Source organism: Meriones unguiculatus, chromosome 9 (genome assembly GCF_030254825.1).
Source record: "Meriones unguiculatus strain TT.TT164.6M chromosome 9, Bangor_MerUng_6.1, whole genome shotgun sequence".
NCBI classification, from domain to species: domain Eukaryota; kingdom Metazoa; phylum Chordata; class Mammalia; order Rodentia; family Muridae; genus Meriones; species Meriones unguiculatus.
Genome location: NC_083357.1, coordinates 172,745 through 192,380, shown reverse-complemented (window position 1 = coordinate 192,380; position 19,636 = coordinate 172,745). Strand labels below are relative to the sequence as shown.

At 42.5% G+C, this 19,636-nt stretch overlaps 1 protein-coding gene across 1 annotated transcript; it reads right to left on the bottom strand.

Moving 5' to 3' along the window:
• Positions 1 to 14,088: 14,088 nt before the first annotated feature.
• On the bottom strand, positions 14,089 to 14,409 carry LOC110563959 (tubulin alpha chain-like). Its single transcript, XM_021661220.1, has one exon. The coding sequence runs from the start codon at positions 14,407 to 14,409 to the stop codon at positions 14,089 to 14,091; it is 321 nt and encodes a 106-aa protein (XP_021516895.1).
• Between the last annotated feature and the right edge of the window lie 5,227 nt (positions 14,410 to 19,636).

The window sequence follows — 19,636 nt, the reverse complement described above, 5'->3', positions numbered from 1 at the left end:
AGCTAAATCAACTAAATAGTCCTATATCCCCCAAAGAAATAGAAGCAGTCATCAAAAGTCTCCCATCTGAAAAAAGCCCAGGACCAGATGGCTTCAGCGCAGAATTCTACCAGACCTACCTTCAAAGAAGAGCTAACTCCAACTCTCTTCAAACTATTCCACAACATAGAAACAGAAGGAACATTACCAAAATCATTCTATGAAGCCACAGTCACCTTGGTACCTAAACCTCACAAAGACTCAACAAAGAAAGAGAATTTCAGGCCAATCTCCCTTATGAACATTGATGCAAAAATACTTAACAAAATACTTGCAAACAGAATCCAAGAACACATCAAAGATATTATCCACTTTGACCAAGTAGGCTTCATCCCAGGTATGCAGGGGTGGTTCAATATACGGAAATCCATCAATGTGATCCACCATATTAACAAACAGAAAGAAAAAAACCACATGATAATCTCCCTAGATGCTGAAAAAGCATTTGACAAAATCCAACATCCATCCATGTTTAAAGTATTGGAGAGATCAGGGATACAAGGCACATATCTAAACATAGTAAAGGCAATACACAGCAAGCCTATAGCTAACATCAAACTAAATGGAGAGAAACTTAAAGCAATCCCACTAAAATCAGGGACAAGACAAGGCTGCCCACTCTCTCCATATCTCTTCAACATAGTGCTGGAAGTCCTTGCTAGAGCAACAAGACAGTTGAAGGAGATCAAGAAGATACAGATTGGAAAAGAAGAAGTCAAATTATCACTATTTGCAGATGATATGATAGTATACGTGAGTGACCCCCAAAACTCTACCAGGGAACTCCTACAGCTGATAAACACCTTCAGCAAAGTGGCCGGATACAAAATTAACTAAAAAAAAAAAAAATCAGTAGCACTCCTGTATACAAAAGACAAAAGGGCTGAGAAAGAAATTAGGGAAACAACACCCTTCACAATAGCCACAAATGACATAAAGTACCTTGGTGTAACCCTAACCAAGCAAGTCAAAGACTTGTATAAAAAAAATTTCAAGTCTCTGAAGAAAGAATTAGAAGAAGATATGAGAAGATGGAAAGATCTCCCATGCTCATGACTTGGCAGGATTAACATAGTAAAAGTGGCCATCTTACCAAAAGCAATCTACAGATTTAATGCAATTCCCATCAAATTGCCAACACAATTCTTTACAGACTTGGAAAGAAAAATTCTTAACTTCGTATGGAATAACAAGAAACCCAGAATTGCTAAAACAATCCTCTACAATAAAATATCTTCTGGAGGTATCTCCATCCCTGATCTTAAGCTGTACTATAGAGCAACAGTTATAAAAACTGTATGGTACTGGCATAGAAACAGAATGGTGGATCAATGGAACCGAACAAAAGACCCAGAAATAAACCCACACACTTATGGACACCTGATTTTTGACAAAGATGCCAAAACCATACAATGGAAAAAAGATAGCATCTTCAACAAATGGTGCTGGTCTAACTGGATGTTTACATGTAGAAAAATGAAAATAGATCCATACTTATCACCCTGCACAAAACTGAAGTCCAAGTGGATCAAAGACCTCAACATAAAACCAGACACATTAAATAGGCTAGAAAAAAAAGTGGGGAATACCCTAGAACTCATTGGTACAGGAGAGAACTTCCTGAACAGAACACCAACAGCACAGGCTCTGATCAATAAATCAATAAATGGGACCTCCTGAAACTGAAAAGCTTCTGTAAAGCAAAGGATACTGTCATCAAAACAAAGCGACTGCCTACAGATTGGGAAAGAATCTTTACCAACCCTTTATCTGACAGAGGACTCATATCCAGTATATATAAAGAACTAAAGAAGCTGAAAAGCAGCAAACCAAGTAATCCACTTAAAAAATCGTGAACAGAGCTAAACAGAGAACTCTCTGTAGAGGAATATGGAATGGCAGAGAAGCATTTAAAGAAATGCTCAACCTCATTAGCCATTAGGGAAATGCAAATCAAAACAACCCTGAGATTTCACCTTACACCCATCAGAATGGCCAAGATGAAAAACTCAAGTGACAACACATGCTGGAGAGGTTGTGGAGAAAGGGGAACCCTTCTCCACTGCTGGTGGGAATGTAAACTTGTACAACCACTCTCGAAATCAATCTGGCGCTTTCTCAGACAACTAGGAATAGCGCTTCCTCAAGATCCAGCCATACCACTCCTAGGCATATATCCAAAAGAGGCTCAAGTACACAATAAGGACATTTGCTAAACCATGTTTGTATCAGCTTTATTTGTAATAGCCAGAAGCTGGAAACAGCCCAGATGCCCCTCAACTGAAGAATGGATGCAGAAATTGTGGTACATCTATACAATGGAGTATTACTCAGCAATGAAAAATAAGGAAATCATGAAATTTGCAGGTAAATGGTGGGACCTGAAAAGGATCACCCTGAGTGAGTTGTCCCAGAAGCAAAAAGACACACACGGTATATACTCACTCATATAAACATACAACATAGGATAAACCCACTAAAATCGGTACATCTAAACAAACTAAGCAAAAGAGAGGACCCTAACTAAAACCGTTCAGTCCCCATCCTGAAAGGCAAAGAGGATGGACATCAGAAGAAGAAGAAAACAGGAAACAACCTAGGAATCTGCTACAGAGGGCCTCTGAAAGCCAGAAGAAGAAAACAGGAAACAACCTAGGAATCTGCCACAGAGGGCCTCTGAAAGCCTCTGTCCTGCAGACTATCAAAGCAGATGCTGAGCCTGATGGCCAACTGGCAAGCAGAGTGAATGGAATTTTATGTAAGAAGTGGGAAATAGCAAGAGCTGGAGAGGACAGGGTCTCCACAAGGAGAGCAACAGAACAAGAAAATTTGAACACAGGGAACTTCCCAGAGACTCATACTCCAACCAAGGACTATTCATGGAGATAACCTAGAACCCCTGCACAGATGTAGCCCATGGCAGTTTAGTGTCCAAGTGGGTTACATAGTGATGGGAAGAGGGACTGCCTCTGACATTATCTGATTGGCCTGCTCTTTGATCACCTCCCCCTGAGGGGGAGCAGCCTTACCAGGCCACAGAAGATGACAATGCAGCCACTTTTGATGTGAACTGATAGACCAAGATCAGAAGGAAGGAGAGGAGGACCTCCCCTATCAGTGGACTTGGGGAGGAGCATGCATGCAGAAAGGGGAGGAAGGATGAGATCAGGAGGGGAGGAAGGAGGGGCTTATGGGGGGATACAAAATGAATAAAGTGTAATTAATAATAAAAAAAATTTAAAAAAAGAAAGAAAAAAACTTCCCATTGATTCTTTGTGAATTTTACATCTTGTCCCCTAATCCCACTCATATCCTTGTCCTTCCATGTATGCTCTCTGCCCTTGCAACCTCCCAGTTAAAGAAAACAAACAGACATCCCTCCGTGGAAGCTGCAGTCGCACAGTTCACCCCTTTGCCCAAACAGCTTCACTTGCAAATGCTCATTGCAGAGTCATGGGTCTGGTTGAGGCCTCTGGCTTCTGCTGCGCTCTCAATGCTAGGTCCTCACTGGCACTCCTTTCATGTATCCTGTTGTTGTCCTGTGTCATGGAGATCCTGCAGCTTTGGATCTGCAGGACCTAGCCTCTTCACATACTCCAGCAGTTCATAGATGGGGTAGGTGTTGGTCGGGGGGCAACTCAAATCCCTGGATCTGGGGATGGGTTGTAGGTGAGTCAGCCTGACAGCTCTCCCACCCTCATGCCCTATGGGCTGGCTCTCACATGCCCATGCCTCCAGGGCCAGTTCCACTGTGCTGTCCCAAGTGAGGTGCAGGGCCTGCTCGCCCAAATGCTACAGCCAGCAGGGAGTATGCACAAGACCTGTGAAGCATCAAGGCAGACAAAATCCAGCATGGAGAAGGGAGATGGGCACAAAGACCCCCTAGCCATGGAGATTTGACAACTGATAGCTGGTAGGAAAGGAAGAGCCAGTTTTTGCAGGAGTGTCATCAGGCATATTATCCACACTCTAGGGCAGCCCCCCCCCCCCCCCGGTTCAGGAGTAGTGAGCCAGCACAAACTGAACTTGATGAATTTTTTATTTTAATTTTTATTTTTTTTCGGTTTTTTGAGACAGGGTTTCTCCATGCAGCCCTGGCTGTCCTGGACCAACTTGCTCTGTAGACCAAGCTGTCCTCAAATTCACAGAGATCTGCCTGCCTGTGCCTTCCAATTGCTGGGACTAAAGGTGTGTGCCACCACTAACCACCTGATTTTATTTTTTTTAAAGAGTGAGAGAGAACAAGAAATTGGTTGGATTTCTTGGGACTTTCTTGGGTCTTTAGAGAAGTAGAGGAGGAACTAAGAGGAGGTGAAGGAAGGAAATGAATATGATCAAATATATATTATAAAATTCTCAAAGGATAAATTAAAACATTTTGTTTTTTTAAGCAAGAACTTGTGTTTTGGTGATGCCTTTGTAAGTAGAAGACTGCAAACAGTACTTGCTTTTAAGTATAGTTCTTGGAATATGTACTGTTTATATTTTGTATTTTTTGTTTTTATTAATTACAGTTTATTCACTTTGTATCCCACCTGTAGCTCCCTCCCACCTCCCTCCCAATATCACCTCCCTCCCCCTTCTCCACCCCTGCCCCTCTCTAAGTCCACTGATAGGGGAGGTCTTCCTCACTTTCCTTCTGATCCTAGTCTATCAGGTCTCATCAGGACTGGCTGATTTGTCTTTCTCTGTGGCCTGGTAAGGCTGCCTCCCCCCTTAGGGGGAGATGATCAAAGAGAAGGCCAATCAGTTCATGTCAGAGACAGTCCCTGTTCCCATTACTATGGAACCCACTTGGACACTGAGCTGCCATGGCCTACATCTGTGCAGGAGTTCTAGGTTATCTCCATGAATGGCCCTTGATTGGAGTACCAGTCTCAGAAAAGACCCCTGTGCCCAGATTTTTCGGTTCTGTTGCTTTCCTTGTGGAGCTCCTGTCCTCTCTAGATTTTTCTATCTCCCCCTTCTTTCCTAAGATTCCCTGCACTCTGCCCAAAGTTTGACTGTGAGTCTCAGCATCTGCTCAGATACCCTGCAGGATAGAGTCTTACAGAGGCTCTCTGTGGCAGGCTCCTGTCCTATTCCCTGTTTTCTCCCTCTATGGATATCTGTCCTGTTTGCCTTTCTGAATGGGGACTGAGCATCTTAACCGGAGGAGGACAAATATTTTAAAACTATATTTCAGTGTGACCAGCTCTTTCAAGTTGCTGCTGCCATGAATCACTTCTCCATGATGAGAGACTGTACCCTTCATGAGTTAAAATACATTCTTCTTTCCTTAAGTATTCACACAGAAATGCATGCACACATATTCATGTACGTGCATGCTTGCAACACATATGCACACACACATTTGCACTCACACGTGCACACTCACACATGTGCACACACAAATATACACATGTGCACACACACATGAACACACACACAAACACATACACACAGTCTCATGCATCCAAGTCTATCACTGAGTTTTGTGTAGCTGGGGTGACTTTGACCTTGACCTTCTGAACCTCCTCCTGTACCCCTCACATTCTGGGGTGAGAGGCATGAACCCCCACTTCCAGTCTCCAGGTGCTGGAGATCCAACCCAAGGCTTTGCATAGACTTGTTCTCCTCTGTCTCTGCCTGCAGTGCACAATTCAGCAGAACTCATGGACCAAACAGTGCTCATGCGCAGCAATTGCTTTGCTTCCTCTTCTCAGACTTACTAACAAACGTGGATTGTGAAAAGGAGTTGAGTTCAATATTGGTGGGAAAGAATTTCAGAGTTATTTCTAGTAATTCCCTTGCTCCCTTAATGGACAAGTGTGAGAGTTTTAAAAAAAAATATGTGTAACAGATTTTATTTTGCTAACACTTGTTCTAATCTTAACTTTGTAAGATGGAAGCTTTTTGTCCCCAGAGATAATACAGGACATCCAAGAGGTCAGGCTCCCTTCAGTGCTATTGGTCTGTTCCTCCCAGTGTACAGATTTTGTCAACTATAGAAAATAATGATTTGTTTGTTCCATGTGTGTTTCAATGCCAGAGATTAAACCCTGAGCTTTGTATGTTTTATTTCTCTACCGCTGAATTATACTCTCATTTAAACAGTCCTTGAAAAAACGTTTGTAACCTTTATTTTTATTTTGAATGTACAGATGTTTTGCCTGCACAGTGTGAGCTGGCTAAACTACCTGGTCAGCAAGCTTCAAGCACCTTCTACTATAGTTACCCGACTCTGCCACCACACCCTGTCTGTTACATATGTGCTAGGAATCTGAAATCAGACCTTCGTTCTTGTGTGGCATCCATCCTTCCATCTAGGCTATCTCCTCAAACCTGAAAATCCATTCTTTCTAATTACTAGGATGTTCAATTTTAAAAATTGAAACTTTTTTTTCATTCAATATAGTCTGGTAGGTTTTTTTTTTTCCTCATCCCACATCTTCTCTTTCTCCCTACCCATCCAACTTTGCTTTTCTCTCTCTTTAGGAAAACAAAACAAAACATGGTGTTCCTTTTGTGTTAGCCATCTACCGCTGGGCACGTCAGTGAGACTCCTTTGGAGAGAACTAAATTTTCTTTTGCAAGCGGTTGTCAGTTGGAGATAGCTTCTGGGTTAGGGTTGGGGGCTTGGGTCAACTTCCTCCTCCCAACAGTGGGACTCCCACCTTACTTGGACCTGTGCAGGCTATGTGCATGCTGCTATAATCTCTCTTGAGTTCATGTGTGTGTAAGTCCTGTTGCATGTGAAAGTTTCCCTGGTTTCCTCTGGCTCTTTACCCCTCCTCCTCTGATTAGTTCCCTGAGCTCTGAGGGGAGGGCTTTAATGGAGACATCTCATTGAGGACTGAGTGTTCTACTGTCTCTCGCTCCCTGCACATTGAACAGTTGTGGGTCTCTGTGTTTGTGCCCATATACCGCAGGAAGAATCTTCTCTGATGATGCCTGAGGATTCTCAAGCAGTTCCCAAATAACTGCATAGTTGGTAGTACCATCCATCATTTTAGAGTTCCCTGCTGGTGCCCTAGCCATTGTTTGTTATTGTTTCTGCTAATCTGGAGTAGTAGATGTTCTCTTCTTTGTTCAGCAGTTACTCACATTGTGTTGCTTTGATGCCTGGTAGTAGTCTGATAGCCAAGGAGACTCAGGGGAAGATAAATAAAATGAAATATGAATTAAAAGTAGTTTTTAACCATTTTTATAGATTTGCTTCTGGTTTTCTTTCTTTCTCTCTTCCCTCTCCCTCCTTCCCATCTCTCTCCCTCTGTATGCGTGTGTGTTTGTGTGTAGTCAGGCACATACAGTGTGATTAATTTTCATTTTGAAGCAGTCTTCTGTGGAAAACTTTAGCTCACATTTGAAGGTGGTGTTGAGGTTTAGCATGCTGACATTAATTTCTGTTTTTGAGTCATGGTTTCCAGTCCCTAGCTGTAAGGGACAAGAGATTAAATTTCTCACCTGTCAAAATGCATGTAAATAAAATCCCACAGGAGTTATGATGTTGAGGCCCCTGCTCTGTGCTTCCACCCAGGACCATAGTGATGTCTGTGTGGCAGCCCGCTAGCCATGCTGCCACCAGCAGGGGCTTCTTTTGCATCGGTGTGGATGGCCACAGACTCATAATTGGTAGTAAGCGACATTAAAGTTGTCTGTGGAACCTCTTCCCCCACCCTTCCCCAAGAGAAATAGACTAGGTAGGAAGCTACTGAAAAGAGTCCTTAAAAATTGTGATGAATATGCTGAAGTGTACCTCTTCACAGCTGATGCCTCTGGTGGAGCAAGCGGGTGTGTGCAACCAAATGAACATTTCCTGGAAGGGAAAATTAGCACCATCTTCCCTGTGGGACAGGGCTTTTGTGCCAGGACCCTGCATGGATGATTGGTATGTAGAAGACATCCCTGATCCAGAAACAGGGGCCAGTGTAAGCACAGAGATTTATGCAGGTTGGTGCATTGACAGGGTCCCTAGGAAACTTGGGTCGTGCAGGGTATGCGGTCACAGCTGGCATGACTAACATGCCACTCTTTCTTGAGAAGCTTACAGCTCTTTTAATTTGCTTATCTGTTTTGTTTTGAAACATGTTACCGTCGAACCTGCAATCTTTCTGCCTCTGTTTCACAGGCTTTTGATACCTAATATCTACTATAGAATTTCTGCTGTGATAAACCCAAATCAGGCCTCCCTTACTCTGTGTATGGGCCTTGCTTGACTTTCAGAGTAAGGCATTATTCACTTAAAGAAACATCTTTCAGCTATAATGACAACATTATGGGGCTAACATTTAAGTTGGTAAAGATGGCTGAAGTTAGATTACCCAGGTTAATGAGAAGTGACTTGATCCATGTAAGCAGTTGGATTTCTTCAGAAAAAAGACTGAGGCCCGGCAGAAGCGGAGTTTTCTCTCCAGACCACTTCGCACAGGATCAACCTTGACAGAATTGCTAGCACATTTAAGAACGCCAGCCCCACATCCCACAATATATCTGCCTTATACATAAAAGCTTATTGTATATATTTATGTAAATATAAAGGTATTTTAAGGGGTATTACTTATTTGCTTACATTTGTTTATTAGGGAACACATACATACAGACACATATATGTACATGCCACAGGTTCTGTTCCTCTAAAGATTCTAAGTGATACAAATACTGTCAGCCTCATTAATGGAGTTACTTGTTCTACCTGTAGTAAATGCTGTATTGGTAAATTTCATGTGATGTTTGAGTTCACTGGGAGGTTAGCTGTGCAAGTGGGGGACACATCAGACCCAAGCATATCTCTGTCAATTGTCCTCCAAGACCTCTTGTCTAGGGGTAGGCTGGATCCCCTAACTCTGTGATAGGGTGAGAAGGGAACAATAAAAACTACTCAAAGGCAAACAAACAAACAAACAACAACAACAAAAAACCACATTGCATTTTTGAGAAGAGAAGGTGAAGTATTTCCGACAAATTGCTACTGTTTATCACACAGTTATAAAAGGGCCTGTTGTGAGAAAGGGAGGTGGAAGTTCAGATACAGGAAGCTCAGCCATGGGGGAGAGGGAAAGAGAGAGACACACATGCAGAGAAAGAGCGAGTGAGCAAGAGAGAACACCCTGCTAACTGCCTCAACTTCTCCATTTGGTTTCTGGATGTGAGTGCCCAATCTGATGATACCTGTTTGTTGCTGTTTGTTCTTTTACTTGGAAGACTGACCTGAGGACGCTGAGGCAGGAGGGATGCTTTCTCCGTAAGATAACTCCAGTTATGTATGTTGGGGGCTTCCCCGGTTGGTTTCTGTTGGATGTTTTTAGTGCCTACTTTGATTATGTTTTGCATTCTCTTTTTTCTTTTACCCTGGCTTGCTATATACTTAATAAACTCATTCATTTAAAACAGAAATATAGCTATTTTAGATCATTCTCAACCACACAGAACAATACCTGTGGAGAAAAATCAGATCAAATATTTTAAAACAATGAGCTTGAGGAAGATCTATCAGAGATTGCCTGTGCACCAAGAGCTGATATTGTCGTAGCAATATCTTCCTTTATTCCATCTTCCATCTTCCATCTTTCTCCCTCCCTCTTTCCCTTTCTCCCTCTGTCCTTTCCTCCTCTCCTTTTAATAAGTTATTATGTATCTGAGATTGACCTCAAGTTTGTTATGTGATTAAGAATGATGTCAAGACCTAGACCCCTGCTCAGATGTAGCCCATAGGCAGCTCAGTCTCCATATGGGTTCCCTAGTAAGGGGAGCAGGGGCTGTCTCTGCCATAGACTCAGTTGTCAGATCTTTGATCACCTCCCCTTGGAGAGGCAGCCTTGCCAGACCATAGAGGAAGACGATGCAACCAATCCTGATGAGACCTGATATGCTAGGGTCAGATAGGAGGGGAAGAGGATCTTTACTATCAGTGGACTAGGTGAGGGGGAAAGAGGGAGGGAGGGTAGGACTGGGGGGAGATGAGGGAAGAGGCTAAAGCCAGGATACAAAATGAATAAATTGTAACAAATGATAAATCAATAAAAAAGAATGACCTCAAACTTCTGAGGCTCATATTATTGGCATATACCACCAAGCATTGTTTTAAGGGATCAAACCTAGGGCTTCATGTCTATAGGCGAGCACCAGCTAAGCTATATCCTCAGGTCCCAGGAGGCCTTTCTTATGTGTTCAAGAAGCATCCTTTGTGATTTCAATTATACTACTCTTGAAGCAGAACACTTAGCACAAGAAACTCAGTTACTCAGGCCTAAAATAGCATAGTATCAGAGCTGGAGGGTAAAATCCAGAAGCTATATTTAAAGGGACAGTACATATAAGACCACTGATAATACAGCCAAGGTTGACATTTTCCAGCATTTGCTATGTCCTACATACTGCACTAAGTTCTTTATATGACCCCAGTGAATCTTATGTACAGGTATGTCATTCCCAGTATACAGGAAACCCCAATGTACTTGGAAGTTGAAGTTTGGAGGTTAAATAATATGCCTTAAATTCACACCAGTAAAAATAAAACTGAAGTACAGCAGCCTGTCTCTAATCTCAGGCTTCGGGCCATGCCTAGGAGAGTAAAACCAGACAGAAATTCCAGTCTGGTTGCAGTAGTGACCAATGCAAAACCAAGTGCTGCGAAAGGTAAACATGAAGAGATGCGGCAGCACTTCCTTCACCTCGAGAAAATAAGTGCAGTGTGTGCGGCTGGAGTCTGCATGATTTAATCTCTTGTTTTAGCAATGTGTAAACACAAGCTTAGCTTTGAGAGGAGCCACGTAGTTCAGCTAGTGCAGCGTCACTAGAAAAGCAAGTCCTCCAGCTTCCTGAAGGAGTGCAATGTAGCCTGTGCTTAAAGACGGTATCTTTTTAGTGATTGCTCTGTGTGTGTGTGTGCGTGTACACAGGACAAGTGTGTATGCATGTGGAAGCCAGAGGTCAATGTCATTTGTCATCAGTCCCTCTTCATTTTATTTCGGAGACAGGATCTCTTACAGAACCTGGAGCTCACCAGTGTGTTAGGACTGGCTCTCCAGGGAGTGTCAGGGGCCTTCTGTCTCTGCCTGGCCACACCCCAACCTATGCCAGGACTCCTCACTAATCATAGGTGGTGGTTTACATCAGTGGTTCTCAACCTGTGGGGCATGACCTTTTGGGGTCAAATGACCCTTTACGAGAGTCACATCTCAGATATCCTGCATATTAGATATTTATATTATGACTCATAACAGTACCAAAATTACAGTTATGAAGTAGCAACGAAAATAATTTTATGATTGGGGTCATCACAGTATGAGGAACTGTTTTAAAGGGTGGCAGCATTAGGAAGGTTGAGAACCACTGTGTTACAGGATCTGGGATCCAGTCTCACCCTAACCCTAACCCTGAGTCCTTATGCGTGCACGGCAAGTATTTTACGTGTGGAGTCATCTCTCAGCGCCTGTTGGTTGTTCTTATCCTCCATGCCAGAGCCCACTTTGCCAGCATGCTTTCCTACCTGGGCTCAGCCCTATCCTCTGAAGTACAGCTTGTTTGCTGCCGGTACCTAGGCCAGTGTCCTCACAAGATCCTGGATGTGGTCCCACCCTCCTACTGTCCTCTCCATCATTCTGTGATAGTTCAAGGCTGTAATTTGCTATGCCCCTGCTGTAGTTCTGCCCCTGTGGATTCTAACAAAGGCTAAGACGGCCCCAAGCAACCACACCTTTGTCCCAGTTCATTTTGTACTGCAATTAAGTACACACTCAGGTCTATTGAAGTAGAATTGTTTTAAAGCCTGAAATTTTCCTGTCATGAGGCTAAATTTAGAACCTGATAGTTAATATTTCTCTCAATTATTGTTTTTTAGCTTTTCTGTATAATATGCTAGCAGGTGAAGCTATAAATTTCTGTTGTTTGTGTTAGTCAATTACATGTAGTTTGTTTATACAGTATTTTCTTCCATATCAAAAATAAAAAAAGACACTGCCCCAGACAGGGCCAAGGTTTATCAAAAGCAGTCATCAATACTTCTTCTATGAATAATTCAATCAATTGCTGCTCTAAGTACTAAGTAAGGTTAGCTTTTTTATCATTTTATTTATGAAAATACCATGAAAAGGTTTGTAAAATTCAAGACCAAGCATATTTAAGATATTATATTGGTTTTCAAACTGTTTTAAGATATATATTAAATCAATCTTCAGATTTTTGGAGCTGTGGAGAGTTAGCCTGTGCTGGCTTCAAGGGGTCACTGATTCCTACATCCTACCAAGCAAAGGCATCACCCAGTGCCTGAGGGTCCTCACCAAAGCAGGAGAGGTGGGGACTGCTCAGAAAGACTGCAAATGAAAGCAGTGGAGATCTGCTGGAGATCTGCGCTTCAGCTGTGGTCAGGGGCTCTCAATTGAAGTGACCTTATTCAAGCCCATGGCAAGTAGATCTGCTGAGATATACATCTGGCTCCTCTGCTTGGAAGTTTGAGTCTTGCTGTGGACCATGTACACTTTTGGTCTCAACACTCTAGATTTGGTTTGTGATCAGTTAGGGTCTGTTGTGATCGTAAGTAAATTGCATGCCTCCTCTTTGCATACCATCTCAACTCCATTAGTCTCGGGCTTCTCAAACTCAGTAGATAGGTGCTGGTCTTCTGCAAGCATCTTTAAATTGTTCACTGCTTAACTTGATTAAAGTTTGCCTGAGTTTTTTCCCCTCAGAGACCTTCTCTAATTAGTCCGTCCAACTCCAACCCCTTATTTTGGTTCATCGATTTTCATATTGCCTCTCACTACCTGATATCACAGGCTTTCTTTTTTGTTTATTCTTTCTGATGTGTCTTAATGAAAATATGTGGTTATGAAGGGTAAAAATCTCACCTGTTTTTCCTATTCCTTTTCCAGTGTCTAAAACAGTGTCAATTCCATGTTAGACACTTAGCAAAAATCAATTGAAGGAATAATAAAATGAACAAATGGCTGGATTAGAAAGGGTAGAAAGAGACCTCTCCATAAGGTGCCTTGTATGCTATGCTAATTGCTTAGTTTCTTCCCTTGTCAATAAAGGGTTGTTAGCTGGAGGGCAGCACTGTGTGGGGGGCTAAAGGAGGGCAGCTTAATTTATAGATGGAGCCTCTGACAGAAAGCCAGAACAGGCCAGTTCAACAGCTTTTCAATCATGAATGAGATCCCAAACTAGGATAGTGGTGGTGCCAGTACAGAGGGAGGATGGGTCAAGAAAATGTAGGAAGTGAAAAATCTAAGAAATGGGAAGATTGATGACATTTGCAGAGAAGGGAGAATGTGCTGCTTAGGTAAACACCGAGTTCTGTGGGCGGCAGAGGGAGGTTCTGGTCCTGGACATGCTGTTTGATGGAGCTGTGAATCACTTGAACATGTGAATCTAAGATACAGAAGGGAAGTTAGGGGCCAGGGGCCAGATGTGGATTCAGAGTCATCAGAAAACAGGAAGTAGCTGAAACCATGAGATAAAATAGCATAGATTATATGTATGTATATATATGTTTTTTTCATAAACATGGACATGTTTTCTTTTTGTAACTACATCATGTGTGTTAAAGGTCAGACAATGCATGTGATGCTTGGTATTTCTCACAAATAATTTTTGTTAGATAATTGCATTTTTCATAAAACCCCATGCAATCACAGATAGGATCTCTTGCCTATGGAAACATCCAATTGAAACAGAAGTTTCTTGGAAAAAAAGAGCCATGTAACTCCAGAAAATGCCATCTCAAAATGACAAACTATTGGCAAACAAACAAATAAATAAATAAATAACAGTGTGCTTTCTCTCAATTATGTTGCCAACTTCACAGCATTCTTCATAGCAAAAAAAAAAAAAAAAAAACAAAAAAAAAACAACCAGTGGCTATGCAAGTTAAGTTCAGTTATACATTCCTTTCTCAACGTGTTTACCTGAAACATCATGAAAACATGTTATAGGTACACGTGGAAAAGACAGGCATGATCACTCCTGAGTGAAGATAACCCAGTTGTAAACCATTAATGCCTGCCAACTGACAGGCAGCTCGAAGTATGTCCTGCAGGGGTGCAAGGAAGCAGGATGAGGATTGCCTTCTTATTCCTCCTGCTCAGCAGAACCCATACGTAGTTCTCCCCCATTCTCACAGTCCTCCTTTAGGGCAGCTGCATCCTCATGGACACCAAAAAACTTCCCTTGCTCTATCTCTTTATGCACATACGTGTGAACAAAGGCATGTTTGGCCTGTTTCAGGTCAAGCTTGTGATCTAGACAAGCCCAGGCCTCAGCAATGGCTGTGGTGTGCAGAACGCACTGTGTGTTGGCTGCAATGGTAGCATCAACATCTTTGGGTACCACACCATCATGATACAACAGGTAGCCAGCCATGCATTTACCATAGTGAGGGTTACAGTTCATTGTCTGGCTGGCTGTCTCAAAGTAAGTTCTTGCAGGAAGCTGCTCATGGTTAGCTTTTTAAAACAGATGATGGGAGGAAGTGGGAATAGGGCAACAGGTTGGCCTAGAATTTTGTGAGATCAGCATTCAGGGAGAAGTGATGATAAAAGACATAATCTAGTTAGAAGGGCAGTTAAGGTTAGTGTAGTTTGGACATCCAATATCGAGGTGTTTGTGACACCATCAAGGCACAGACACAGTGCTCCTGGATAGTGTGGGTGGTCAGGATGGAGTTGCAGGACTGTGGAACTGGGTAAACAGGGAACTTCAACATGGACTTCTTGGTGTAATCAAGAGGGAGACATTTCACAAGTAGGGAAGTGAACCCAGAGTCTTCCCTGATCAGAGCTCTGCAAAACCAAAAAGCCTTGAAGACCTCAGCACTGGCCATTCATCTTATGCATTCAGCCCAGATGATCGCATCAGCGATGCCATCTCTAAGACAGATCATGGGGGCAGCAGCCTCCTTGCCAGTGGGGTAGTGCCTGGGCAATAGTCATCAGCAGCATCTTGCTTCCTTCTGGGGAAGAGCTGGTGCTAAGTGCCTGTGAGAGCTTCATCAAAGACCACGGTTCTTACTCTGTAGCACTGCCCTGGACACGTGCTCGCCAGTGCCCGTCTCATCAAAGAAGGTGCTGAAAAGTCCTCTATTCCCAGCGGCCTTTGACATCTGGCCATTCAGCTAAATAGCATGTCCTAGGCTATAGCAGTCCCAGAAGGCATTGCCAGTCTGGGCAACAGCCTGGCCAATGTGAGTGGAGATGTGTGCACACATGGTAGCTACAGGATAGGAGGTGAAGCTTGACACAAGGTCCCACATACTGAGAATCAGGGCGACTAATGCACTGGTTCTAATGCTTTTCAACTAATACTTTTCCTTCCATCTCTATTCTTACAGTCACCTAAACCTTACAAGAGATGAAAGTAATCTTTTTTTAAAAGATTTATTATTTATTGTGTATATAATGTGTATTTGCATGTACACCTGCATGCCAGAAGAAGGCACCAGATTTCATTTTAGATGGTTGTAAGCCACCATGTGGGTGCTGGGAATTGAACTCAGGACCTCTGGAAGAACAGCCAGTGCTCTTAGCCTCTGAGCCATCTCTCCAGCCAGACAAAAGTAATCTTAACAATATTTATTTAAGAGACAGGATCTTACCATGTTTTCCAGGCTAGTCTCAAAATCCTCTGTTTGAGCTGTACTTGTGCCTCACCCTCCCAGATAGCTGGGGCCATAAGCTCCTAACAGCTGCATTACTGACCTGTGCCTCACCCAGTGCAGGCTCTCTGTAGGTGCTGGCTCCTCACGGCCCTGTGAGGAAATGTTAGGGTGCCAGCAGAGGAGAGACCAAATCTCAAGGCTAATGCAGCACCACAGAAGTACTACAGTTTGTCAAGATGCAGAACCAGTATTTGGGGTGATCTCATTCCCTGAAAAAAATGTGTTTTGAGTTAGAAGCACATGCCTCATTGTGTATCCCAGGCCTGAACTGAGTTCTGTGGCCTCAGTGTGTGGCGCCATAGCCAGTAGTCGCATTTCTGTCAGCCATGCACTGCCCTGTCAGTTCCTTACCCTAGTATGTTGCTTAATTTTAACGCATCTCACCTTGCCTCTCCTGCCAGCTGGTAACCTGTGTGAAATCAGGTATTGTGATTCATTCCTCATGACATTTTCTAAACACACAGTAGACTGTAGCCTCAAAATAAAAATCCACTTGAATTTAAATTTTTCTTCAAACTCACATATCTTTTATTTGCCCTCTTTTGGGGGTTGGGGACATGCTACTTTAACAAAGGACTGAGGAAGAATGGTTGGTTCCTTATTTCTTAGAGTTTTCAAAAAAGCAGCCTTCTTTCTGCCTAGAATGACCTAAATATACATTTATTCGATACTAAACACATGAATACCATTGTATCATGTGCCTGCTACTAATTACTAATCATTTACTTGCTCATCTCCAAATATCTATCTGAACATTGATCATTTGCTATGTGTAATTTAAATAATTTATATCTTGTTTTATTTCTCATTGGAGAGTTCTAAAAACCATATCTAGCCCTTAATCTTCTTCTTGTTTTGGGTTTTGGCTTCAGAAGAAAAGTGCACGATGCCATAGGTTAGTTTGGTGTGTTCCTTTCTCTGACTGCATCATGTGGTTTTATCACATGTCTAAACCAAAGGTCAAAAGACGTTAACTGGTACAAAGTGGCCTGGAATAAAAAAAAAAAAAGGTAAATATGTTATTACTTGACATTTTAAATGTAGTTGATTTAATGAATAGGTAAGTGGCCAATGAAGTAATAAAGTATATTATAAAATGCATATACAACTAGTACTGACTGCTTATTAAATTAAAATTTATTATTAAAATAGTATAGCCTTCTTAGACAGTGACAAAATAGCAATATTTATGACACTGTGAGATATTAAGAGGGTAAAAAATTAATCCATCTGTGGTATTTAGAGATGATGGTAATAATGTGTTTTATGCTTAAAATTCTAAGAAAGCAGGTCTTAAATGTTCTTACCATCTCCTCCTGTGGGAGGTGACTGGAATTAGAGGAGGCCATCAGATTGAAGTCTCCATGATTTAATCCTGATGGCTTTATATGAAGAAGAGACCATACAATACATGTGTACAAGCTTGCTCCCAGTCTCTCACTACACACTCTGCTCTGTCAGCAAGTTCCCAGTGATTAATCGCCAGCATGGCCCTTGATCATGGACTTCTAGAATCCTGAACCAAAATTAACTTCTTTTTTAACAACAATAAAAACTAGCAAGTCTGTAGTATAATTTCAAGAAGCAGAAAATTGACCTGAAAACTGAAGACTGGATGGGGGCCAGGCAATAGGTGTGTATGTACATCTGCCGAAGGGAAGGAAGCTGGGAACATAAGGGTAATAAAGTTAATAAAGAATCTGGGAGGTTAAAGTAGTGGGAGAAATTCAGCATAACTGCAAGGTCAGTGATTTAGAGACATGGTAGGAGGTGAGGCTGGCAAAATGGGCAGGATGGGGATGGCAGAGGCCAGTTCGTCACTGAAAATGCCTTTGGGTTTTATAGTAAATTGCATGGAAAGCCATCAAGGGTGTCAAGGGCTAATGTGGCAAGACCTGGTTTGCTGAGTAAGGACAGTCTCATCATAGTGAGGAAAACAATTCCATCGAGGAACAGAGAGAGAAGCCGGGAGATGTGGGAATCTGGGAACCCGCAGCGGTTTTCCAGGTAAAGAACAAGAGCAGTTTGGACCAGGCTGATGGGAAGACAAAAAGAAAAGTACTCCCGATCCCACCCTCCCTCCCCTTTCTGCATACATGCCACTCCCCAAGTCCAGGGGAGGAGGGAGGGGCTTATGGGGGGGGATACAAAATGAATAAAGTGTAATTAATAAAAAATTAAAAAAAAGAAAATATAGATCTAAAGATGTACATCTTCAAAAAAAAAAAAAAGAAAAGTACTAGTAGAACTGACGTGTAAGTTGAAAAAGGAGAAGAATGAAGGTTAACTCAGCTTTTTAAAAAATGTTTTTCTTTTAAATTATGTGCTTGTATGTCTGTCTGTGTGTGTGTGTGTGTGTGTGTGTGTGTGTGTGTGTGTGTGTTGCACATTTGCATGCAGTGTCAGTGGAGGCCAAAAGAGAGTCTGTTCCCTGGGAGCTGGAGTTAGAGGCAGTTGTGAGCTGTCCAATATGGGAGTTGGGAAGCAAGAAGGCCATCTCTCAGTCCCAACCTCGGCTCTGTGTGTGTGTGTGTGTGTGTGTGTAACATTCGAAATGTAGAATAAGGTATAAATGACTAATTATTAGATATTGATTTATTTAGTGATTTACTTAAAACTCGTACTGCCCATTTGCCAAGCATGACTTCACTTGCCACCTGGAGCAGAGTGACCCGGAGAAACAGCTGAAGCAGTGGGCTGTTGCCCCTAACAACCTGCTGACTGCCACATAGGCTTCTCGAAAGTCCAGCTTGCCCACCCACCTTGTGGTTTTAGAGTATGGAATGAGAATACACACTAACCCCCACGTCAAAGCCTTTTGGGAGCTATCCTGTCTTCAGTCTTCTGATGATATTTCCTGTTTTCACCCTTATAGGTGTCAGAGTGCTTATTCCAGAAATATTCCTGCAACATATATGTGTGCTTGTATGTACGTGGCTGTGCATTTGTGAAGTCCAGAGGCCAATGTCAGTGTCTTTTTCAACTGTTCTCCTACCTATTTTATTAATTTATGTAATTATTTATTTTTGTATGTATGGGAGTTGGTTTTGTATATAAGTCTGTGTACCACATATGTGCCCTGTGCCCGTGGAGGCCAGAAGACAGTGTCAGGTTCTCTGGGTGTTGTGTGACAGACATTTCCTGGAGCGAAGTAACACACACATCGACTCCACCAGATAGGGAGCCCATGACAGACCAAAGTACGGACACCAGTAAAGTTCAACGTGGTGAACCAATGAGTTTTATTGGGGTTATTTACTGGAATGTGGGGAAAGAGTTACCCAACTCAAAGACAGCTGCATCACCAAACCATGGGTGACAGCTGGAGCATATTGCCCAGCCTGCATCCTGTCAGAGAGCATCCTTTCCAGGGGCCTTAGTTGGTGTAAACCTCTTCCAGGCAGCTCAGCTGTTTCTGTTTGTCTGGTGTCAGGGTCCTTTTGCAGTGTGGCTTTCTTGAGAGTGACTCTCAGCAATCTACAGTTTTCACTTCAGCATGAATCTGATCAGTTTCAGGGACTTCCTGAAGGTATTTTGAGTTGTTAACTTTCTGTCTTATGGAGCTTCCCTTTTAGATGGAATGTTTCAGTCTTAGAGGAAACTGCTTCACAACATGAATGGAGTTTCAAACATCTGTGAGCATCATGTCAGTGCTGTGAATCAAACCTAAGTCCTCTAGAAGAGCAGCCAGTGCTCTTAATCCCTGAGCCATTTTCTCCAGTTTCAAGTTCTCCACCTTAGTTTTTAGTTAGGATCTCTCTTTGAACTGGAAGGTCACTGATTCATGTAGGCTCAACAGCCAGAGAATTCTAGAGGGCTGCCTCTGCCTCCCTGATGCTGGTTTTCCAGATGGGCACCTCTGCACTCAGCTTATGTCTAGCTCAGCTATTAGTTCATTTCTCTGACAAGTCTTTATGTACATTATTGTGGCATAAATGTTCACTATTTGCTGAATGAGTAAAT